General features: G+C 39.1%; 1 protein-coding gene across 1 annotated transcript in view; it reads right to left on the bottom strand.

Annotated features, from left to right (window-relative positions):
* The window catches only part of STAT4 (signal transducer and activator of transcription 4), a 38,594-nt gene extending 14,808 nt beyond the window's left edge, over positions 1 to 23,786 (bottom strand). The window contains exons 1-9 of the mRNA XM_050899467.1: positions 23,659 to 23,786; positions 21,964 to 22,108; positions 8,426 to 8,524; positions 7,540 to 7,632; positions 5,524 to 5,602; positions 3,817 to 3,902; positions 2,744 to 2,895; positions 1,368 to 1,526; positions 353 to 445 (exon numbers count right to left, since the gene is read on the bottom strand). Coding sequence (XP_050755424.1) covers positions 353 to 445; positions 1,368 to 1,526; positions 2,744 to 2,895; positions 3,817 to 3,902; positions 5,524 to 5,602; positions 7,540 to 7,632; positions 8,426 to 8,524; positions 21,964 to 22,108; positions 23,659 to 23,786 — 1,034 coding nt within the window. The remainder of the gene's footprint in view (positions 1 to 352; positions 446 to 1,367; positions 1,527 to 2,743; positions 2,896 to 3,816; positions 3,903 to 5,523; positions 5,603 to 7,539; positions 7,633 to 8,425; positions 8,525 to 21,963; positions 22,109 to 23,658) is intronic.
* Positions 23,787 to 25,520: the final 1,734 nt, after the last annotated feature.

A 25,520-nucleotide genomic window follows, 5' to 3' on the forward strand; every position in this document is an offset into this window, starting at 1 on the left:
TTTCTCTTTCCTATGTGCAAAAGTGCTTCTGAGTATTCTGATGTTGGCTTGTATGATGTGGATCATTATTTACTCAGTTTGCGAAGTCATTAAAACAAGAATTCAATGCATACAGAACCCTGAAGGTGCTGACTTTTGGCCACAATCTGCCTTTGTTCCTCACACTGATTTACTCTTTATTGCTGCTTCCTAAGAGTGACGGATTTTGTGGCCTTTCTATCCCTATTCCAGAAAATCTCCCTGGAGTCAAAAGGATCTCTAACACAAGTTGGTCTGCTTTGCTTTCTAGATTCTCCTAGGATAAAATGCAGTATGCAAATGAAGGAGTTTATATCAGATTTCCTTTCCTTACCTTAATTTAACAGTGAACTGTATTAACGTTTTAAGAACCATTGGCCTCTGGGGATGTGTTGGCATGCAGGGCTGCCTTTCAACCACGAATGAACTGCGTGAAAAGAAATGAAACAAATAGATTGTTAGGAATATGCATAAACAAACAGCTGTATTAGGGGAAAAAAAAGTGCTGGTATCTTAGAGACTTATTTCTCTAGAGATGCTGAAGTGGGAGGTATGTATTCCAACTCTCAGTTCTCAAAATGATCCAGTGGTCTAACTTACAGTTGGATTGTTCCCATAAGAAACAAATATTTGGAATACATTAAAAATCAAAACAAAACAGATTTCATAGTCCTAAAATACCAGGCTGATAGTAGTCTGGAAGACAAGGCTTTTATCAGAACCATAAAACAGAGTATGAAAATACACTGAGCCTGGCTCCAAAGAAATTAAACAATCATTTTAACTTTTTTCATTTTTTATAAAAAAAAAAACTGACCATGTTTTGCTTTCAGATAGTCACTTGTGGTGTACCTCTAGTATAGTCAGTACAAAAGGCAAGAGGAATGATGATAATATTTTATCTATTAATAGAAGGGTGAATTGCGGGGGGGAAAGAATGTCTTGGTGGGGAAGAGGAAAGACAAGGAACAAATTAGCACTGCTGCTTTACTTAAAAACAAACAAAAAAACGCAACAACCCCCGCCCCAAACCCCACAACTCTTACAGCAGTATGTACTTAACTCTTACTGAAATAAGTGGATTTTGTGTGTTCACTTAGAGTCAGAACTTGATCACGAACCCTTAACTGCTACACATGAGAAGCTGCCTGGCACCTTCAGCTTCTAGGAGTTTTGATGACAGCTGTACATACTTTTTACATTGGAAACTTGGTCTTTAAGACCCTCAGAGACTCAAACTTTTTTCTTTTTTTTTCTTTTTTTTTTTTCTTAACAATATGGTCTCACTGTTGCCAATAAATTTGTGTCAGTTCAGGTAAAGTTATGTACGTTGACAATGGCTTACGCACTTCCGGAAAAGATTGTAGAGCAGAAAGTTGACTTTTTCCAGCAGCTGAGGTCTTTGCACTGGGATAGGGTCCCCATCGTAAGTCAGTCTGGTCAACAGTTCGTCCAGTTTTTCTAGTTGCCTTCTAACTTGAAAGAGACTCTCTGCCAACAGCGTAAAACTACAGCAAGAAAAAAGATTAGTTTGCAATCTTTCATGTAAACCATTTCTTAGAACATAATGGCTACTGAAGTTCTTGCTTAGGGAAATCAGAATCAGTACCGATTGGTGCTTTCTAGCTTTATCCAAACTCATGTCCATTCATCTTTTTTTTTACAGAAGTATATAAATACATCTGGCAAATTACCTACTTTATTTTCAAAGCTAAATATTTACGCAACAGGCTTCATCAACAGCAATGCAACGCTGTCTGTAATAATATGGAAGAAATACATAAATGGTCCTGATGTTTTACATGCAGGGCATTTGTGCCAATTTTAATTCTTTCCTACAGCTCAGTAGGTTTGCAAAACGTACTCTTTAAAAGGATAATATTTATATAAAATAAGCAAGTTACCAAGACTGAGGAAGTGCAAAAACAATAAGGAAAATCAAATCCGAACACACTTGCTAACAGTTTAATAGGGTGCTTGTGTATAAAATCACATTTTTTTAAAGCTATTTTTAACATCTTCATTGGAAAAAAAAATACTTCAGTGGAAAAAAAAAAAACAACCTCCACATAAAAAAGGCAAAAAATACTTTTTTCTTCAAACCTAAAAAGGTTCTTGGTTGTTTTCCTTCCTTTTTTTCTTTTTACTTTTTACTTCACCTTTTCCAGAAGAGAAGTTTAATAGGAGAGAACTGTCCAGGGCATTGACATTCTCTGGCTGCATTGTCTTTTTAAATATAATGCTATTTTCTTTTTATTTGCAATCACCTTTAGAGTTGCCACCACTGAGCCTACTGCCATTCAATTCCTGTGTAGTTTGAAGTCTGGAGGAGTGATGTACCTAGTGAGTCAAAGCATAAAGTGTCTACCCAGCTCCTGCCTAGACAAAACTCCCACTGTCCTCAGTGACAAACTCAGTCAGCACAGTTCTTACTCAAGCAAAACTCCCGAGAGGGTATGTATCATGTATCTGGAACAACTGCCAAACCAAAAAATGAGCGACTGCGACGGCTCAGGCTCAGCAGTTCACTGTAGCGTTGTTAATTCTGAATAGCAAACGTTGTCCACTAAAACAAATTGTATTTTTAGTTATTTACTTGCTTAGCTGCTAATGAATTTGCTGCTGTTGCAAGGTAGCAAGGCAACTGATCTAAAGGAATGATCATTTTGTGTGCAGCAGACTTCCTGTGGTTTTCAGTGGAAACACAAGCTGAAGGCAAGTTTACCAGTTCTGGAGCTGATCAAGCCCACCATGGAGAGGACCCCCAATGCAGGCTATCTGCTGCCGTCTCTTCCAGTCTAGCAGCTCTTCAGTCAGCATGTTGCTCATAAGCATATCGATTTCATGAATCACACGCCCTATTTTACTGAGTACTTCCTGTAAAATAGGAAAGGTGTCACAAACTGACCACAGGGAACAGCCACAAAATTCAGCAATTATCATAAAGTGCTGATTACATTTTTTTTCAATTATTTTGAAAGTACCGTATTTAGTCCCTACCACTTCAGCCTCTTTAACTCAGAGGTGACTGGATTCATCACCCATTGTATTTGAAATTAATCCTGAATCTCTGTGAACTCTTCCTCGGTAAAACCTTTTTTTTGGGGGGAGGGGGGAGCCGTGAGGTGGGAGGGAGGATTGTTGCATTCTTTGTGGGCATAACACCTCCAAGAAGTTGACACTTGCAAGCACTGTCAAGGTCAAAAAGTTCTCCTTTTGTTTTGCATCATATCCAGTGCATCGGTTTTTTGCTTGTTTGCTTTTAACGGTAAAAAGTACATGAACTCGAACAAATTGGCTAAATGTACTGTTTTCTGTGCCAGCAAAGAAGCGGTCAGGGGAATATTTGTCATATTTGCCAGTCTTGGTTGCTGAAAAGAGCAAGGTAGCATTGGTAGGTTGTTGGGGTTTTCTTGTTTGTTTGTTTGATTTTCTTTGCAATTATTAGGTTACGTTTACTTTGAATACTTTTTATTTACTTTAAAAGCTACAGATTGCCAGCTAAGTTATCCATTTAATACAGTACATAAGAGGTCCTGTGAAGTGATGCCCTTGTCTCACTTCTAAGGTGTACAGAACTGTATCCTTGATTGAGCTGTTACTTAATTGCCAATTTCTTAACTGCTAGTCAAAATCACCCATACCCACCCAAAACTTTTGTGGATTTTTAACTCCTATCTTATTTGTCCGTTCTTCCGAGAGGAGAATTTAAAAAGGCACACATACACATTTGAGTATTTGGTGTGGGAACAAGGGGAGAAAGCAAACAAGCCACAAATGACAAAACATGTCACTAACCTTTCTCTTGTAGTCTAAAGTATTGAGCATTGCCTGCAATGCCAACATTTCCTGTTTAATGAGGGCACTGTTTTTGTCGCTCTGCTCTGCAGGGGATGAAAAAAAATCAGTATAAATGCTGCGTGTGCGTGTTTATAAGGGGAGGAGGGGAAAAAACCACGACCAGACTGCAGCATGAACTAGTGAAAAAATAAACTGCAGACATCAGTAGATTATGTAATAGTGTATTTCAGTTGAATGGACTAACTTTAGTACAAGTTTAAGATAAGGTTTTATGACTCGGCTCTTTAGATGTGTGTGTGGAACAGGAAAAGGTAGAAAACATACGGATGATACCTAGAAATCTATAAATTTCTTATTCATGTGCATACTCGTGTATTATGTACATCTGGCTTGGATCAATGATTGATCTGTACACTACTGAAATATGCTCGTGGTGTCAGCAGTTAGACTAAAGCTCTTTGGACTTGATGTGAATTACACGTGTGGCTGAGAGAATGGAGGTTAGGCATTTGAAACAGAGATAAAATGTTCATTGCTATGGGGATTTCAGCAGCCAGGAAAATCCCAGCATCACTGGGTTTTTCCCCCTCTCCGTAACTTTTTTTCTTCTCTGGATCATGCATTAGTTTCAAGCTTCCCCAGGCTTGCCCCACGCTCTTTCACATGCAGCTCTTCCCCTGCCCTCACTTTCCCCTCCCTTTTGCTCTTGCATCTTTCATGCTACCTTCAAAAAAGAAAGTGGTGCCAACTGTGTCTCTGCTAAGCTCTGGACTGACATCTTCCTGTTATGTTAGGGTACATGTTTCAATAGAGGCAGACAAGTAACTGATTGTCAGCTCAGCCACAGCAATTGCTCACACACATTCGAAGGTACTCCAAGCTGGCTGGGCTGGTGTAGAGCATTTGTTGACACAGTGAAATTTTAAGCCCTGAAAGTAATTTATGTAATCATGTTTTATTTTGCAAATGGGGCAGGCTTCAGTCATCTGTGTGGTCAATAATTATGATTGGCCTGATGACTAACAACTCATTAAACCATGGCAACTTGATCTCTTCTGACTGCCTGGCCATATCCGGCCTTAAACATATACGATTGACATGTTTAAGAACTCGGACATTTCAAGCCCAATATCTTTGCCTGTTCAAAGGGAGATAATATGAAGATATCTGAGCAGACACAAGCGGACCTCATTTTCTTTTCTGAAGAGATCATGCAAGGACTCTTGCCACGTGCAGATCTCAACCATCATAGGTTGGTCAAACAGGCATTCAGAGTGCTTACCAGCTGGTTATCACCACTGTGGTCAAAAAAGAACAGAAAGCCAAGTTAGAGGCTAAAAAATCAGTTTTGCACAAGTCTACTCTGGGAAATAAGAGGTTCTTCCGCATCCTGCCAAGGAAGGACCATGTCGATGGTAAGGAAATTGAAAAATAGGTACTTTAACTTAAGAAAATTACTACTTTTCATGCCATTATGCAGCTTATCTATAGAAAATAATTATACTTGCTCGACAAGATCCTCTTTACCCTCTTAACCCCAAAAGAGTCATTATGTTCCAATGCTATAACTTTATGTAAACTAAAAATCCATTTTTATGTTTACATATATTATCTGGGTAACACACAAAAAAACCTGATACTGGGGTCTAGCTGCGGAATCAGCCATTTCCTAGAGAATCTAAAAATTATTACAAAAACTCTTACCTAAGCTTTGTATTGTTTTATACCTGAAGTCAAATTCCTCTTGCAAGTCTTCCAAGTATTTGACGTCTTGGTCAGTCATCTTTCCCGGGGAAAAGAAAGTAAAATTATTTGGGTGTTCATAGTGACATAAAAATGAATTTGTTTTGTAATGGACAAATGCATAATGCAGTATTTTCCTTTCCTACCATTTGAAAATCCCTAAGCAGTTCTGGGAACTCTGGTTTACTATCTTATAATCTTTAAAAAAGACGATTGAATTATAAATGCACATATATAACTACAGATTTATTTTATGTGTTCAGAAAGCAGTTCAGAAAACAGTAGTTGATACAGCTTAACCACTTCTTGTTTACTAGTTAAATGACATAGTGGAAATTAGAAATGATTACATTTAGCCTGAGCTAAATTGAAATTATTATGCCAATAATGTAACTCTCTTCTTGGAACTTTAAAGCAGGGCAAATGGATAATTTTGCATTGACTTCAATGGAAATTGGAATGGGGTATGCAAAGCCAAGAAAGGTGGAGCCAGAGACAGGAGCAGAACTGAGACTTTATTTAGAGAATTACTGAAGAATTTGGGTAAAGAAATGAAACATTTTTGCTGCTTTGGCTTTTTGCAAAGGTTTGTTTTCATATGTACTGCAAAAAGTTTAGAAGGTGTTTTCTAGTAACCAGACAATGATAATTCAAAAAAAGACACATCAAAACAAGGAAAATAAAACTGTAGGAAATCATCTGTTTTACTTCGAAGGTCTGTTTCTGTGCTGTTTAGAGGAAGCCTTGATTCTGCCAACAACTCATAAACAATCCTTTTTAGTTCCCTGAAATGTGCACGTTAAGGATCTGTCAAAATACAAAAACTCCTTTGCTAAATTAGGACATGCAGAATTAGCCATTTTGGTTTCCTCTTTATTTTGGAGTCTAAACTTTTAAATTATATGTATAAGGTATGAAATTACATACACAAGGAGCTGGCTGATTTCTGTGTTCAACTTAATTACCTACTAAAAAAACCTTGTATCTAGAAATTGTTCTCATTTTCACTGTTCTTTCAGGGATGGCTATGCTTCCCCACACAGGCAGAAGGAGCAGCATGGTAGGCTGCTGGGTTGCAGCTTTGTCTGCTTTTGCTCTGCAGCTCTTATCTTATATCTTTATACGTAGATAGAGATCTAGTATCACATTCTTCTAAAGCTAGCTTTATCCTTTTAAGGGTTTCACCTCTCTAACCCTTCTTCCCCATGCAGGGAGAGATTGATGAGAGAATGCTACTAGGACCTCTTTCCAGTATAGCAGAAGTGTTGCTCTTGAATGGCATATGGACAGGTATTTCAAAAATAACTTCTACACTGAGACTGCTGCAAAGCTGAAAGCGGGGCTGGGATAGCAAAAAGGCCGTAGGTAATCTGAATCCTTATCCTGCCTTGAACTGAACAGGCAGATATTCTCTGACTGAGCTTTCACGATCTCTATGGGACATAGCTACAGGTTTGGCTCAGCCCAGCTCTGCCCTGCAATGGTATGGGAAACTCCTGGAGAATTGTTACCGTCAGCTCCCAATGTTCTTCTCCCCTCACATCTCTAAAACATGTAATTATGTCACGTAGCCTTCAGCTTTATAAAGATCTTGGTACGTGACTCACAGGTCATGAAGGCTGACTACTGCTGACCCAACTAAAAGAGGTGAAGTTGCAGAAATACATTTACTGAACCTCATATCTTTTTAGAGACAGTAGATATGTTCTTACTGGACTCAGTGGTCTGCCTGCAACTCGCATAGGGATGAGTGTGATAGCTTTAAAATAGGTAGCTCTCACACTGAACCCAGAGCAGCTGTAAAAACCTGAGGATCTGGGTACGTCATGAGTAGTTAGTCTGGGCTGAGGTCCTCAGAATAATGGAAAATGGTTGGCGCAACTTGTTAGTATTTCTGCTACCCAGCTTAAAGATAGTTCAGGTATGTCTGTATGAAAATCATGGCTGCGTAAACAGCAAACAGGACAAAAAAAATACCTGAGCGCTGTTCTTGATGGCTGACACTTTGTGTTCTACATTTCTTTGTCGTTCTGAAACCACAGAGTTCTGCAGAGACTTTTCCAGCGGCCCCTGGAACACATTGAACAGATAATGGGTGGATGAGTAATAATAACGAGTGATAGTAACTGTACTGCAATTCTAGCACAGAGAGGGAATTCAGAAGCTGGTCTTCAACCAGCTGGAGACTGGTGTAAACAGACAAATCTGTTTAATTGCACAGATTTGAAAAACATGCTGCTTTAACTTTGAAACACAAAAGGTGAAAGGGTGTGGGTATCCTGCAAACATGAAACATCTAGTAAATTAAAGAAACTGAAACATAGCTTATTAGATTTCTGAAAAAGACACCCATGTCACAATACTCATATAAGAATATGTATTACATCCACAGGTGATTAAAAAGAACACATTGGACTTAAAAATTCTGTCTGGGTTTTAACCATGTAACAATTTCCCCCAAATAGGTTTTATATGTAATTTTAAAGTTTGTTTCTTCAAACAACATAAAAACTATCAGTGCCTTTGCAACATATCAGATGGAATGTCTTTTGCATTGCATAATTAATATGAATTAATGCATTGCATAATTTAAAATATACGCATCTGTTTTGCAAAGAATAATGTCTTTAAAGCCTTTCCCACAGATTAAAGTCTTTGAAGATTAGCTGTAACATAGAAGTCACTTACAGCAATGTTTGCAGCAGTAGAGCCACTAATGAAGTACAAACATGAGTTTAAGGAGCAACATTTGGCAACCCCTAGCGCACACAAATCACTTTAGTGGAATGAGAGGACAGGATTTGGTCCTAAAAGCATGTCAGCAGATAAACATGGAGCAGATGAATGAAATGTAATTCATTACCTGTACAGGCATGCTAGCTGCAGCCAATATTCTTCTTTCTTCTCTTAAACAGTTTGAGATGATCACTGCTATGTGCATGGGGTTACCATGATATTTGCCCTGCAAGCACAAGTGAATACAACTTTTAAAAATTCAGAATTCAGGGTGTCCCTCTGGAAATCACACACAGTGTGCTTCAGTGTCTGTGAGCTACAGCTTGGTGCAGCTGGAAAAGACTCCCCTACTGTTCTCGACCTTTGTTAGTAGTGCTGGTTCAGCCTTGCAGTGCAGCATCAGTTAGTGCCATTGTCATAAAATATTCCTAACAATGTTCTGCAGAGATTATAAAGATACAACTCTGAGATGTACATCATTTGAAGATCAAATTGCTCCACTGCTAACAGCTCTTTTGAAAGGCCTTTCCTGTCAGCCTAGTCTGTGCACGATTTTATCATGTCTTCCATTTTCAATAGGATGTTGCTGTTAGCATGTAGCACTTCTGCCAACAAAAAATTGTAAGCATATCAATACGGTAATGATGCAAGCAGAAAAGCTTTCTCGGCATAAAGCAGAAGACTTAAATTTTAATGTCTATGAACAATTTTTCTCCTTCAACAAATAATGCACCTAAGATGAAGGAAGAAGCAACTCTTGTCCCAAGCCAAAGAACCAAAAAATGCCTGTATTTTTACACCACCATAAATAAGGTGCAGAATTGCTGATGCGTGTTTGAGGACTGGGCGCAATTTGAACTAATATTGGTTTGTGCTGTATTTATCAAATTGGAATGATTGAGGACTCTCAAGCAGCTTCTTTCATGGTGATGTATTCGTTCAGTGTTTCTCAATATCCTTCATGCCTTTTTTTCAGTATTCACGTATCATTCATTCAGATGCCCTTTATTCAGTGCTCATGCAGTTTTCAGCCATTCATTAGAATTAATCCAGTTTGTTTCTTTTCCTGTACAGTTCCCAGTTCTGGACTTGTTCTATTTTCCCCTCTTTCTGATTAGTTTTTATTCTCATCATATTTTGCTGCCACTCAGAACTTCATTTATTCTTGCTTTCTCTGAATGTGTCACAATAAGTTTATACATACTTAAATTGATGCTGTATTTTCCATTGATATCTCATTCCAATTGTTGTATTAGAAACAAGGGTGTGAACACATCTGATAGAAATGTGAACACGCTACTTCTATATGCCAACTACTACTGTGACAGTGAACATATATTTCTAACACTTTTTACTAGACAGACAAAACCAAATCATTTCCTGGGTGCTTTTGCATGAAATCTAAGTAATCTGAAAGACTTTTGCATAATAAGTTTTGACTTCAATTACAAGGTAAAGAAATACCATTTTAAAAATGGTAATTTTAATCATGGAGACTTGGTTTGAGCTGCTTGGTATTAAATACCTTGCTGTTGGTTATGCTGTGGTTCCAGGTAGAGACTAAGGTGGAAGACATACGACTGTTAAAACTAAATAACTGATGTACAAAATGTTCCCTTCTAGAGAAGCTTTGACTGCCATGGCATTGTTAGCAATGAAACTAAGCTTTCTAATGTTTCCAGGGTTTCTGAAGTCTTCTCAGGACACATAAAGTACGTGCCCCACAGTGCAACCAGTGCACACCCAAAGTAGTCCCAGTGCTGTGCCTCCTTTGATCTCTTTAAAAGCAGTTCAGGGTGGTGCTTTACTCCAGCAATCATCTGTATCAATTACCCTGAGGAACAGGAGTTATGGACTAGACTGTGATTTTAGGAGTTTCTCTGGAAAAAAGAAGCGGTGAGTAATACTACCCCAGGACATGCTATGTCTCAGATGAAACACTAAGCACTCCCTCCTTGCCTGCTCCTTGCTGGGCAGTGAGGGGGGATTTAACATTAAGGATACACTGCTGATTTCCATGTCAAATGACAGTGCCAAAGATCTGCTGTGACCCGTTTCTCCCTGCCAGCTTCTTGGCTATAAGGGTAGTAACTATGTTCTCGCTGCACGCTTCCTTCAGCACAACTGAACTTCAGGTCCACGAATATATCCTTAGTCCCCTTTATTGAGCGTATTCCCAAGCTGTCTCTGCGTAGTGTCAGGATGTAACTTTGGGAAGGGAACACAGGAATGTGGGAAATGGCTATGATCTTCCTGCCAAAGATTAAGAGTGGAGTGGAGCTTCATGTGGAAGTAAAGTAGGGTACAGCAGCAACAGCCAGAGCAAATTAATTGCTGCAAAGAATGGTTGTGCTCCTGGCTGTACGGTACCAGCCCTTGTCTCATGCCAGTCCAGTGCCTGTCTGACTCCTTAGTGAGCCAATCCAGATTGCTAACTGGGATGGAAACCACTCGCGCTTTTTTGCTGAACGGGTTTTCTGCTCCTCAGCGGACTGAAACTGCTCAGCAAAGGATGAGTTTATTGTTGAGGACTAGCGCACGTGAAGTCAGGAGAGGTTGGCTGGGAGAGAGGAGAACAGGCCTGCCTTGTTTCAGCTGCAGTCAGTTGTATCACTAAGCCTGTCTCATCTATCTGCACCTTGATTAGAGGAAAAAAAAGTCCTGTTTTTAATAAGGCTTGGGATGAAAGCTGTGGTGAGGTATCTATGACTGGTGTAAATCCACTGATGTGCATGTTAATTCCTCAGTTAATGTCTGTTAATTTCTGCTTGTTGCTGTTGTTTTTTTGCTGGTAAAACAGGGTCCCACCTTCCACATAGATGGCTGGTATATGAGGACCATACCACATGTTGGTATCTGCAGGTTATCTGAAGCTACAAAGCTTGAGGGGTGTTTAGTCCCAGCTTACCACTGCCCAACAGAATTCAAGCACTCTAAGGGCTGATGGTTGCCTTTTGTCTTTGTCTTGTGACAACAAGGAGTCAAACAAAAGCTATTTAACAAAGTCAAGAAGAAACAAAAATCCTCTCTTGGAGCTGGAAAATGCATTTATGTAGAAGAGGCACTTCAAAAAAGAAATCTTCTGACAGTGGGATGTTTTAAAATCCCCCACAAAAATGCCAGGTATTAGGGACTTTCCTAGCATTTCTAGATACTATTCATATGCAAAACTTTTAAAAACTCTTTCTCTCTCTCTTTTTCTTTGTTTCATTAAGAGAAAACCATCCGAATCAAGAGATGAAGTGGAAATTCACTTTTTTTTCCCTTTATTCTCTAACTCATAAAGCTCTAGTAATAAGCTGTACCTGTAGTGATTCCCGTACTTGTGCCTGTCTGGTGCTTGTTCAGCTTGATTCAGTTTGAGCAGACACCAAGCAGGTTGACAGAGAACTGCCACCTGCCCTCCTGGAGCAGCAGCCCCACAGACAAAAGCTGGAATAGCGGTGGATCTGCAGTACGAACGCTTGGGACCAAAGGCTAGGAACGCGCCTTGCCTTTCTGAGAGACAGACGCTCTGAACGCTGGACAGCTGGCACAGAGCTGAACCGCGTACCACAGCCTGAGCGGGCATCCCCTTCTCTCAGTCTTGAGCTCTCTCTCCTAGAATGGCTGTATTTGTACAATATATGCTGTATCGATAGCCTCTTTTGCAGTAATCTAGATTGCAACTCAACAATAATAAATTGATAAGTAATAAATAAGTTTTAACATTAAAGATCTCAGTAATTGTAACTTATTAAATAACAATAATTACTAAAAGTCACAATAACCAATGTGTTTGACTCTGTCAAAATAACAACACTGAATTTTTTCTCCCCATGTTTTATACTTCTCAGAGGTAATTACACTTCAGAATGTGCCACTCAGTATTCTCTTATTATCTGTCTACTGCCAAGTCTTGCTGTTCTGCACTTCCATTTTGTCTTTCATTGATGGCAGAATTTGCTCAAGATGACCTTGGCTTCCGAATGACTAATTGAAAATTATTTCCCATCATTGAAAGAGTAGTATAAGTTGGAAAATAAAGGAAATGTAACCAAAGAAGGCTTGAGATGGGGGAATCCTAACTTAGTGTAACATGAGCATTGGCAGCCAGGAAAGGAGGAAAGGTGTGGATTCTGTAGTTATGCAAAATTGTATTAAGTTTAGATGTTTATAGAGAAAGCTTGTAATTGTCTGTTGATAAATACCAACAAAGAGAAATTGAGGATTCCCTTTTCATCTGAAGTTTTAAATGGAAACATTTGTCTTATCTGCTAATATTACTGTAATTCTGTTCTTAGACATTTTCTTTCTCCCCTCTTCCGTTTTGATGAGGTCTTCCATATTATGATTTACAACAAACAACAAATGATCTTATTTGGACTGGCTTCTTCTCAATAACTACCAGCATGATGCTAAATTTAAGCAAACGGGGGAAATTAAACTTTCATTCTGAACGGGTGAACATTTTCTCTGAATGCTGATGACATTTCCTCAGGAGAAAACCTTCCTACTACCGCCCAGCATGCACTCTCTCTACTCCAGAGACAGCTGTTGTGATAGTATCTTACCAGATCATGAAGAAAAACAAAGAGACATTTCTGCAAAAACGATTTATACGTTATAGTGTGCAGAGTTTAGACCCTTTAGCCAAATTTTAAAAGAGCTTGAACTATTTGGGATATGTTAAGATGTGTGAAACGGTGACTGGGGAAATGCAAGATATGATTCTGTAAGTTGTAAGATCATGGAGAAACTTTGAAATATACATATTATGACACTTTGAAATACATGTGCTTTTAAAAAGAACACCAAACAACTGTCAGTTTTAGTATCTGAAACTTATTACTTTTCCTGAGATGAATGAAGAAATCTAGACCAGAGATCCATTCTCTCACTCTTCTTTTCTTCCCATTTTTTTAATTTTCCAAAATTCAGCTTATTTTGCTGTGGACAGCTCTGTCACAAAGTGGATCACTCCCAACCACAGTAATATTGGCCAGCTTTCTTTTCATGTGTCAAAGGTCTCTGTATACCGCACATATCTATAAATGAATACTATATATACACTACTGAGTATCCTGACTCTGTTTTCAGTGATTAAAGTAGAAGATTAGGTATTAGCGACTGTTGGTCTCTGCTTGTAATGTAGAAGGATGTGCTGTGCAACCTTTAGAAAGTCAGTCAGGGGTTTACCTGGTTATCTCTTGGTTTTCAAAGTGACCTAAAAAGGCCTTGAGTAGGTCTTAGTGCTTTCTAATTCTGAAAAAGCACTTCAGAATTTGGTTGTTTTTTCCCTGCTTGTCTCTTTTTTTCTTTCTTTTTTTTTTTTTAAACTATCAAAAACATCGCTGTATTTTTTCTTGTTTCTGCTAGAAAAACCCTGCTTGAGCCTCTTAATTGTATACAATAAGAGCTTTACTTGGAGGTATGGAACCATTAACTAGTATGACTGTTGATGGATTTGTTGAAGTTGAATGAATATTTAAAGAAGCTGATGGAAGGGAGGTGGGACACAGAGAGACAGGAAACAGGATTACAAAGTCAAGCAAAGATACATTTCCTTCCCTGTTGCTTACTTGTGATATGCTTATTTTACTAAGTCTGATACTCAGCATCTTTCTAGATAAGCAGATATCTCATCTTTCATACAATTAAAAAACAAGGAGAAAAAACCTTTTGTCTATCATTTTATTTTTGAAAGAAAAAAACCTTTGGTATAGTTGTGTATCTCAAAGAAATGTGTGGGTGGGAAGGCATAACCACACACACTTATTTCCCGTTTTCACCTTCAAATATAACAAACAATATTTTGCCTTGATTTGTTTTCTACCTTTGTTTATGCATCCAGGCAGAAAGTCTAATGAAGACAGTACTAGAATACAAAGAAAGAGTCGGTCATTGCATTACCCTGATATAGGTAAAGTGCTTAGGAGTTTTTTCAAAGCCTGTATTTAAACAGGCGGTGTTCTTACTAAAAAAATCTTTTTCTACTAGAAAGATGGCTCTGTTTTATGTAGGTCTTTAAGAGGAAGTACCTGTGACACTATCTATTTAGACTGCTCTTGTTAGACTTTTAAATTTAGATTTCCCCTTCTCTGTCTCAAAATACATGAGAGAACTTAAAGGCAACCTCATTGGTTTAGACAACTCCTGTGACGTGTGGGAAGTCCTAATACATAGGTCTTGTAGCGTTGTAGTCCTGCTTTTCTCCTGTCGTATAATGCATAACTTCCAAAAGATTGTACATTATTTTAGGGCATGTACAACCAAATTGCAATAGGCAAAGCTGTAAAAGCACAGTGAATGAGCTGTGAAGACAGAGATCTTTTTTTCCATCCCCCAGTTTGTCCACAAATTCCACTGCTGAGTCCGTCCCAGCAGACACTAATACCAGTCAAGGAACAGTCTATAGAAACAGCAGATTTCTAAGCAGGTAGGGTGAGATACAGCTACAGAAAATGTATGTCTGTAGATCTCATCATCAGACAGCAGAGTTGTGCTGCTAGGGGGGATGAATAACGTAGCAATGCTTCTTATTTAAATGAGATTAATTTCAGAATAAATAAAAGTACAGTGTTCCCTATGAAAAAGGGTAAAACAGCGGAGGAGAGAGAGAACTGATGTTTTTATTTCCCCCCCCATCTTCTGGACACAAAGATCTGAGTATTATTAACTAGTCTCTCAGGCAGATGTTTGACTGCAACTGGGCCCTTAATACTCCAGAATGAACAAAGCCCACAAGAGGTTGTTTAGTTTAGTTGCTTGTATTTTTACTTCTGTTCGTAAGTTAATGCTTATTTGTTCTACAAACTGAAACGTTTATAAACTGTTAGAGTTGTGTTCTTTAAATAATAACTATGAACTCAAAAATATTTTACTTCTAATAAATAACCTTTTTTCAGTCTTGTATCAATCATTTTAAAAAATATTTATTAGTTGATGTGCAGTCGCCAGCCTGCGATCACTAACAGCAGACAGCTAGCTGCTTTAGCGTACAGACTTCTGTGCGGGGTTTCCCATTTGTATGCCAAAATTTTTTGTAAACAGCTTTAATGGTTGAACTGGAACACTCACTGGGGGCAAGATGCTAATATGAAAAATCAGTCTGAATTGTATTAGACAGCAGGACACACGGGTTCAAAACACATTTCCTACTACAATTTGTTGCTTTGTTGCTCTGGCAGGTTACATGAGTGCTAAATACATGTAAATAACATTTTTGAAATGGATCTGCTGTGGTGTATTAGAAACTTTCTCTATTTTGTTCCATTCTCACCCTGTTGTAAGCTTTAACAGGAAACTGCAACTTAAACATCAATGGCTATGTTTCCATTCTTTGCAACTGTTTCTCAGCACAGTGCTTATTAGAATTGTTTGTTAAGTATGGACTGGAATGTTCTATTTCAGATCTAATGCTATTTTGTCCATTTTCTTTGATGTACTGAAATAAATAACCTTAGGATCCCTCATGCATGTACCTGTCTGGTACAGTGACTTGCGTAAACAGTCACGTGAACTAGAAAACCTTTATATGTTCATTTTAGTTCTATCTGGGGAAGCACAAAGATGTTCAGTTCTCATTACAGATGCAAACAAGCTGGACAGTGTAACCGAGAACCTGAAACAGAATCAGGAGTGCACTACTATGTTACTGTTTTAAGTAGCATTGTGTAAAGTAAGATGCTATTTGTTTGTACTACTTAAAAACAGGGTGAATTTTATATGGAAAGAAGTGCCATAATGCTAATATATGTTGATTAAGTTGGCAGAAGATGCTTTCAGATGCTATTCCAGATCTTCCCATAAAAAAGTAGGGCTGTGTAGGAGAAAGAAATATGACTGAAGTATTATTTCCCAACTCCATAGTATAACTATAGCGCTTCCAAAAGCTCATTTTGATATAACTGGTTGGTGTGAATCAGCAAATCTGGTGATTCTGCCTGACCTCTCCCTTCGTAAGCACACCCCAAGGTGTTAATGATGTGCGCACAGACCTGCTCGTTCAGGCAGAATATCCCCATTGCCCTCCCTCCCCTCTTCTTAGGCTCTAGCAGGGCTGGTGAGTGGGTAAAGTTCACCAATACCTGAGAATCTGCTGTGAGTGTTAAATGAATATCATGAATATACATCATTTACAGCAAATTGTTCCCTAGAGCACACAGGATACTCATTAACTCAGGCTTCAATGGTAAATGAGCAGAGCAGCCCTTCTTCTTATTCCTGAAGTCTATTATTTCACTTCTATAAAGGAAGATTTATGTAATCAGATTTTCCCCTGAATACCGTAAACAGTGATGTGACACAGATGCATGTTGCCATTAATGAGAAGGGATTGCTTTCAAAAGTTATCTTGAGACTAGAGCATAAATGAGAGCTTCAGTTATGAGTAGGATGATTCTGGGAATTTCTGCTTTTTCCTGATGTAGTTGTCATGCACCTATTGCAGTGCGCAGCACAGCCAGTGGCTCTTCAGTTCCTGGGAGCCCACCTGAGCCCATGCATGGGCCAGGCTGCAGCCCATGGAGCTACATCTTGTCTCGCAGGTACCGGCTGAGCGCTCCAGATTTCCAGCTTGGAGTGTGGGGGAAGAACATCCCTGAGATGAACATCACTGGATTACTCAGAGACCCACAGGCAATCGCCTGCCAGCACCATTCCTAAACGGAGTGGTGGGACACTGGGGTATGGTGGCCATCTCTGATTCCCAGGATACTCTGAGCCCCCCTGCCTTGGCTCCCCTGGCGCATTGCAGCCCGGCTGCTCTCCCCTAACCAAAGATTTTGGCATGTGAGTCAGGAACATGGACAGTGCTTGTCTTACATGAGTGTCTCTATATTTCACCAGTCGTGCTTGTGTACTAAATCTACTCATGTATTGCACAGGAGCTTAGATCAGGGACAGGTATGCTGTCATTTAAAAACATTCCTTCTGAAAACTAAGATGTAATTGTTCACGGGCTAAGGTCATTTAGACTGTTGAATCTGCAGTTTGGTTCCTAGAGGTGCTAGGCAGCTCTTCTGAGCTTAACATCTGCCCTTTGCGTTTTGTTGTCATGGCAACAGCACAAACCATCTCCTTGTGACTAATCTGCTTTGCTTTTCTCCATCTAGGTTTTAAGCAGGAGAAAGAACCACAGACATAGTTTCCTCCCTCTTTCTACCACTGCTTCCAAACATTTTCTCGCCTCATCCCTTTCCAGAACTGCTGCTGGGGGGAGCAGGAGTTCTGTAGGAAGATGGACAGAGAATTTAACCTTAGCAAGTGACGGTGCTGTACTGTCTCCCACCGAAGAGCACAGCAACAAAAGGCTGCTCAGCTATAAAAATGAATCCAATTTACTGACTAGAGAAGTAATAATAATGTAAGAAGTAAATATGAAGGATTTTAACCTAAAATGCTGACCCTGATTTTAATATTGTATGTGCATTTATACCAGATTAATGTCAAGAAGCGATGTTTCAATGAAAGCAAGAAATAGAGAAGCGAATTACTGAGAGCTAGCAGTAACCTCAGCTGCTTAGCTAAGTTTCTCAGGACTTTTTCAAGTGCTTATAACTTTGTCAAATTGCAAGTTTCCTAGTCAATTTTTCTTTTTGCCTCAAGATAAGTTTGGAAACATCAGCAGTTTGAGCAGAAATGCCATGTTCCATAGTTATTTCTCTAATGGTGAGAGAATAGGGATGGTCCCTGTGGCCTAAAAGCAAGGGTGCCAGGCAGACTCCGTCTTCCTGCTAAGACTTCTACTCCTTGCCCTTCACAACGCCTAAGATTGCCCAAAGCTTTGTATTGCAAGTATGAGGCAGGCAAGTTCTCACTTCTTCCACTACTTCCGTCATTATTTTCATGGAGCAACTAAGATGTTCATGTAAAGATGTTTCAGGTGAAGCTCAGAACAGAACATTTTCTCCATTTTATAACAAAAATGAATCCCAGGGAGATCTTTCAGACGGGGTGTGCTTGGCTGTGGTGCTGGTAACTTGTAGACATAATTCTCTCTAGATTCAGTAACAGCACCAGGAATCTTGATCCTAACAAGTCCTTTGCTGTCTAGCAAACAGCTGCACAAGGCATTTGTAAAGTGTGCGTTGCTTCCTCTTCTAAGGCTGCTCTTCATTAACTACCTAGTTGTATTTCTAATTAAACATTAGTCCCCCATTTTGCCTTTTGTCAAGAACTACAGATTGCTTTTGAATGGCTTTTGTGTGTTGTCTAATTTTAATTATTATTGCTATTGTCATAGTATTTAGGAACCTATACCATAGCTCAACATACTACTCTGCATACTTAGCGATAAATGCTGCTTTCCAGCATTATCTAGTTTGACAAGTATTACTTAATATTGTAACACAATTTGGCTCAAAATAATGAACAAACATTGCACTCAGATCATGTATTGAGGTTCAACAGCTTTGTGTGTGCATGCACGCTGTACATGTCTCTGTACACGCTGTACATGTGTCTGTACGTCTGTGTGTGTGGTATGGAGGGGAAGGAAGAGGAGTGAACTGTGAAATTTCAAAGAAGTGCTTGCGCCAGAGAGCAAAGCAGAGATAAAGGTGGGCTCATGGTAACTAACCTTCAGAGAAAATCAAACCAACACCGTTCGCAGAGTCACCAGACGTGAAAAAATGTTTACAAATGCAGCTTCCTCTCCTATTTAGGAACCCAGTCTTTCCTCCATCAAAGTCGGTGAAAGATCTTGCTAGTTTTACAGCGTACCCTTCCAGTCTCCCTTTCTCTAGGTGGTGTGTTGGGACAAAAGGGATCGTGGCACTGTACTGCGTACATCAGTCGCCGTTTTCTGGTGGTGTCTCATGAAACTGCCACAAACTAGCTCAAATTGCAAGAGTTAGGTATCTGCAAGTGCATCCAGCTGTGGGTGGGGACCCAAATGCCCAGTTCCAAACTTCTCATATATTCAGCAATAAAATACAATCAGTGATGCATTAAAAAAATTAGACCCATAGTTACATAATTTGCATACTCAAATTTTAAGGCCATTACAGCAGATACTGTCCATACTATGTGTCATATACAGTTCATAGTCCATTAATAATACTTGACAGTTAATAACAAGGATATAGGATGTCAGCTGATTACAACTACTATAGCATTTTTTTCCTGATGTACTTACCTAACCAAAAAAGAAATAATTTTAACAGCTGAAGCTCAGGAGACTGCCTGTGTAGCTCTATAGAACATGCAGCCCATACTTTGGCTGAAAATGCCTTTATCATCTATGTTGTAAAAATTAGAAGTTGTAACATAATATTTTACACAAAAATCCAAAATACCTGTGTCAGATTTCTTAAGACATAGTTTAAGTTATTTGCCTTATCCAAAATAATAATAATAATAAAACCCCAACCCATTGCAAGAGTCTGGTCTTACTCCAGCCTATAGAAATTATTTTGAAAATCAGAATAGACTGTGGATGATAGTGCTAATGGTCATAAGAAATCAGGAAAAGCTCTAATAGTGAAAGTGCCGTTCAGTATCTGGTGGTTCGCATGTGTATTTTGCAACTGAACAAGTAGCTTTTTATCTAGATACAGGTTATCTGCTGTCTTGATATAATGGAGAAAGGCCAACATTATTAGTGATGGAGAGAGCTGTTGTGTTTTTTTGCTCAGCTGGAAACATTTTACTGCCAAGCTCCAGACTGAGACCCTTTTTAATAAGCAGTGTAATTCCAGCATCACACGTGTCCTCTCAAGAAGTTCACAATGCTTTAGACTGCAAACCTACAGACCTTTGTGACCCAAGGGAGCAGAGAGACCTCGCTGCTTGAGAAAGCTTGCTAAGTCAGGACCTTACAGTGCTACAGGGTGATAGAGAAAACAAGTTGCTGTACATTGCAACTTGTGTGGCATTTCTTTTCAGAGCCAGCAATCAAGTGAAATGATGGGTTAGGCTACTCCACATGGACCTTTACTGTTGCTTTATCTACAGAAGGAAAAGACCAGCTCTGGTGCTGGCGCTGCTGCTGTAACTAGTATATGGTGACTGTAACCTAGCTGTACAGTTGTAATGGGGATGCCTGAGCATTTTGCCTTGCTCTGGAATCGTGACTCAGATCCTTGCCACCTGAGAAACCACTTAATCAGAAATCACTTCTCTTGCTTTTCTGGAATAAGCTTCCTTTGCTTTGTGCTCTTCAGGAAACACTTCATAATATAGTTTCCAAACACACCAGGACTTAAAGAAAATGGTTTTCATTCTGGCCATTTTCACACTGGCTATTATGTAAACTCGTGTGTGTACCCAAGACCTGATTACTTGTCTCGGTATGCCAAATTTCACAGAGCATGCAGAGCTGCCACTTCAAGTTTTGGCAAAGATTTTAGAATAAAATAAATGGTGTGAAGAGAAGAAGGAGCAGTGAGAGACTTTAATTTTGTAGAGCCTGAATGTAAATATATACCCGTCCTTCTGCATATGCACATTGTGATGGTATGATCATAAATGCACAATCTTTTAAGCCAGGAATACACCAATGCAACTGCTTGTTTCAGTGCCCTGAAATGCTCTTTCCACATGTGCGCTGCTGTGGGAGAGTACCTTTACTAAGGTGATACAGCTCTGTCTCAGCCCTACTGTGGTAAAGCGTGCCAAGACCATGACAGAAATAACAGGATTAAGCTTTCTGCAGTTAACTCCAAAAGGAGTTAAGTAAATTTGGTGTTTGAGCATTACTTAAAATTATTAATAGTGCTGCTACACAAACCGGAAAAGAAACAAAAAGCAACTTTAGCTTTAAGTTACATGAGACTGCTTGCATAACACCAGAAGAAAAAGTGGTAGCAATGGAAATATTGTCACATTTTTAAGAGGCCACCATTAGGGATAAAGAATAGAAAGACACACAGCCATAAAGAGAACAAAATAATTGGCAAGGTCATGCTAAGATTTTCCAGACCAGTGTGTGTATATATATATCAAATAAAGAAAATGTTTTGCAAGCAATATAATTGTCATTTAAGTACTTATGGAAAACACCATCAAAGAAGAGAAAAAACCCCAAACTTTCATTAAACTCAGATGCGTATCTGTTTTATGCAGAAGACAGACAGATGTCAGGAAGTAGGTGACTAATGAAGTGGAACTCTGAGAATCCTTGCCTTAGATAAACAATTATTAGAGAAACATTCAGCCAATCAGAATAAATATCATTTTGCAGAAGCCTAACGGAAAATCCTTTAAGCCATTCATAACAAATAATCCCAGCTAAGCATAAAATAGCAAACATGCTAATGATTTACAGGGGTTCCTTTTCCGGGTGCTGCTTTAAGCCCCAAATATGCATTTTTATTCCATAGTTAAATATCTGTATGTGTCTGAAAGGTAGTAATTACATTTGCAATAACTATAAGCGCTATACAGTCTTATTTTTAAGAGCTCAGTGACACACAGATACACACAGAGCTAAGAAGTCACAGCTCTTGTATCTGAGCAGCGTGCATTAAAATGGGAATTATTGTTCCACAAAGTAACAGACAGTGGAATTATTATTTTGAATTATCTTGTTGAAGGGTTGGTCTTCCCAAAGCTGCTTGGAGTCTATAGCAATCAGGACAGCTCTGAGCTGTGCACAGGAATAAACTGCGTTCAACAGAGGTTGGGCACTACCTTTAGAAACCAGTAAGAGCGTGCAATTTGTCATCTGAAGTAACGACCCACCTGCAGCAGCTTCCTGATTCTTTTCAGGTTGTGTATCAAGAGAAGATTCTTCTCCTGTGAAACCCGGTCCAGCTGTTCATCCACTTGTATTAGCAAATTCTGTAAAAGGATTGTTGCCATTGCTTCATTGTTGGATGCAGCCTCCCTAATGAATCAATGAATGAGAACCACGTGTTGTTTAAAATGTCGAAAGAAGCGTCAGTCTATCTGTACAGAAAATTATAATCCATTCAGAAATCTAGGCAGCCAAAAAGGGCTTTAAATATATGGTGACTTGCATATAGTTAGAGGTTTGTGAATAATTGACGTTATGATCCTTTTATTTATATTCATGTAGGTATGCAGCTATAAAGACAGGGTGAGGATCTTCTTAGCACAGGCTATTGGAGTCAGCCAGAGGGGAGACAACGAGGGTTTTCTAGTCTCTGGTCCAGTGAATATTTAAATATTTTTAGCCTACTTCTCAGAGGAAATGGGGCATATGCATACTGTCCCTCTCACTCTGTCAGTCACACAGATGCAATTTCTGAATTTGCTGCCCAGTTTCAGACAAAGTTGACGCTGGGCTCGAAGTCCAAAAGATAGTATGTTCTTACAAATTTCACAGAAAACTGGCAGGTTGGTAGAGGAGAGGAATCCAAATGAGTGCCTCCACCGAGGAAAATGGCAGTAATAACTTGCTCCAGGAGGCAACAGCCAGATGGCCAGTCAGCAGATATATACATTCACACCAGGCACCAGATGAGCCTTCGCCCGGTCAAACTATTTGGGGATACAGGAAGACTCTGAAGCTACTGGTGAAGGGTATGTAGGGGACAAAGGACACAAACAGACACAAAACCAGGCTTTACTGGTTCTGCTGTTTATGGAACAGCTTGGTACATGAAGGGCAGTAACATTAGCGAGCAAAATAAAGGAAGATAGACTTTAGATTGCATGGCATCCTTGTCCTTGGGATATTCTCTCTCCTTGCCCTCCAAATGGCAGATGCCTGTTTGAGATATGCCTGCTAAATCTGGTGAAAAGGACATTTTAATGTTTCCCATGTTCCTACAGCCCCATAAACATTGAGCTATAAACTGTAAGGAAAGATTATATTTCTTAGCAGATTTTTTCTTTTTTTTTTTGCAATAGTCCTCCAATAGTCTGGTGGATTTAGCTTGAAAAATGGAGATGTCTCTTTCTGGTACGACTAATATAAACTTTGTTTTGGAATTTAGTTCTGAATTTTCTTAAGATAAGTACCCAGTGAACTTGATCCAAATTTGTGCATAAATTCACCTTCTAGAGAACAGTTCCTGCAAATAGCTGGCTTGTTCCCCAAACTTATATATCCAACTTTAAGTGCAGTTTTGAACAAATGAACAATTTATGCTGCAAGAGGTAAATGTATAACATTTCCTTTGAAAACTAACTTGCATTTTTTTTTCCTATGAAAAACTTGTAATACCATTAATTTCCTAGATGATTTTTATTGGATTTTGTTTAGGAGTAAGTTCAAATGAAACCTCACCTCCAGACATTCCTTAAATTTAAACTTTGACAGTTCAATGGGCTAAATCCATAACTAGTGGAATACTATTCTTGGAGTGCAGGTGCCTGCACAGTTCGCAAATGAGCACCCTAAAATCTGCCAGATAACAAAAGAATTGTTCATGACTGAAATCATACGAGAGGGAATAAATTTAATCCTACCAATCCTGGCTTTCTATCCATTGTGCTAGTAGATGCCGGATTTCCATGGGGAAGTTATCATCATAGAACTGGTCTACCTGCTCCAAAAACTTTATTTCCAGTTGTTGAACTTGACTCCATTGGGACATACTGCAAAAGAAAAAATTAAACGTGTTTGCCATTGAAAGGTGAATATGAATTAATCCAAAGCGCATAAATCCCTTATTTTCATTGTAGTTCTTATTATATACTTCAGTGTTCCTGTTTATTCTGTCTTTCAAAACAGACAGTACTTGACTAAAGTTAGTCAGTTAAAGGGAAGAGGGAGAAAAGTGAGCAAGACCATTAAAAGAAGTTCTAGCTCTTACACTTGAATGGGCACCTCTGCCAATTTCCTTCCTTAATGCAAATGTTTTGGGGTACTGTATGATGCTTATAAAGCAGGGAGATTTACACAGCATCTCTCATCAAGAGAAGTAACTTAGGATTGTGCTCTTCAAATCCAGGTAAAACTATTCTTATGAAAGAGTAGTAGAAAGCAACGAATTTGCTCTCTTCTTAGTGAATTCATACCACTCAAATTTTTCCTAAAGCCATAATGGTTGTATGTTATTGTGCTGTTCCTAGAGCCCCACATCTTCTGTTTGGAGGGTACTGTTTGTTTTACAACCTAAATTGTTTATCTAGTACATCTTTTCCATTTTTAATTGCCATAGAATTCTGAGATTTGATGTTACAGAAAGAAAAAAAATTGGGAAGCGTAAAGCCACATGAAAACTATAAGGCAAGCAAGAGTAGCATCGCCCAATGACAGGCTCTGAAATTCTTACTGAAAAAACTATCCCAACTAAGTTTTGGCTGTTTACTGAGATACTGGAGTTAGAAGCTTGGTTGTTCCAGATTTTAGGCAGGCTGAATTAATACCTGCTCCTCTCCATGGACTAAAGAGATTGTTTTGGGTGAGCAGGCTCTCCACGTAGACAGCTCAGCCCGAGGGACTCTCTCTCCACTTAGGAGAACATTACCTTTCTGATACCTGCACTCTAGGGTTGCACCACATCATCATTAATCCCGCTGGTGAAAACACCGTTTTCATTGTGATTTTTCCAGTGCAGGAAAGACTAAAGATAAAATATTGCCTCAGGGCAGGCTATGCCAGGCTGTAATTCTAGATGTGGCACGGGGGATAAAAAGTCAGCGGCGGGGTTGAGAAGAGGCCATCGCGGAGGAGCAGAGGAGAGGGGTGCCCTAGGGCCTGTGCCCTGGGATCTCCGTCCTCGAGCGGGCTCTGCCCACACTCTGATCCCATACCAGAGGTGGTCTTCCCTTTCGCTAGGATGTTTGTTAACAAGCTACACAAAATTCAGTCACGGACTAAAGATTGCATGGCAGTAGGTCAACATATTACATCTGTTTGAACATTTTTTTATAGAAATTTTTCCTGAAAAAAAGATGAGATTTCATCAAAATCGACGTTTTTATAAAAAGTTGACCTTTTTATAAACAGCTTTTCTATTTCTAATTCTGAATCATAGTTTCAGAATGTCAACAGTTTGAAGTAGAGAATACATCATATTTTTAATGTTGTGGTCTCTCATTTTGCATTTTCTTAAGTCAGAAGGAAAAAAAAAAAAGATGTATCTCAAGGTGTAACGGAGTCCCCGAGTACTTACTCATACAAAAGTAAAAGTGACAGGTTTTAGTTTCTCCTTAACAAAGGCTGGATGGGATGATTCTGTGTGTGGTATGAAGGACGCTGCCTGTAACGTCACTGGAAGTGTGCCGCGTGACATTTCCCTCCTCTTTATTACTTCCATTCAGAGAGGAAAAAATATTGCCTGAACATTTACTTTGTTTCTCTAAATTGCTGAGAAGCAGTAGTG

This window comes from Gymnogyps californianus, chromosome 7 (genome assembly GCF_018139145.2).
Source record: "Gymnogyps californianus isolate 813 chromosome 7, ASM1813914v2, whole genome shotgun sequence".
In the NCBI taxonomy this organism is placed as follows: Eukaryota; Metazoa; Chordata; class Aves; order Accipitriformes; family Cathartidae; genus Gymnogyps; species Gymnogyps californianus.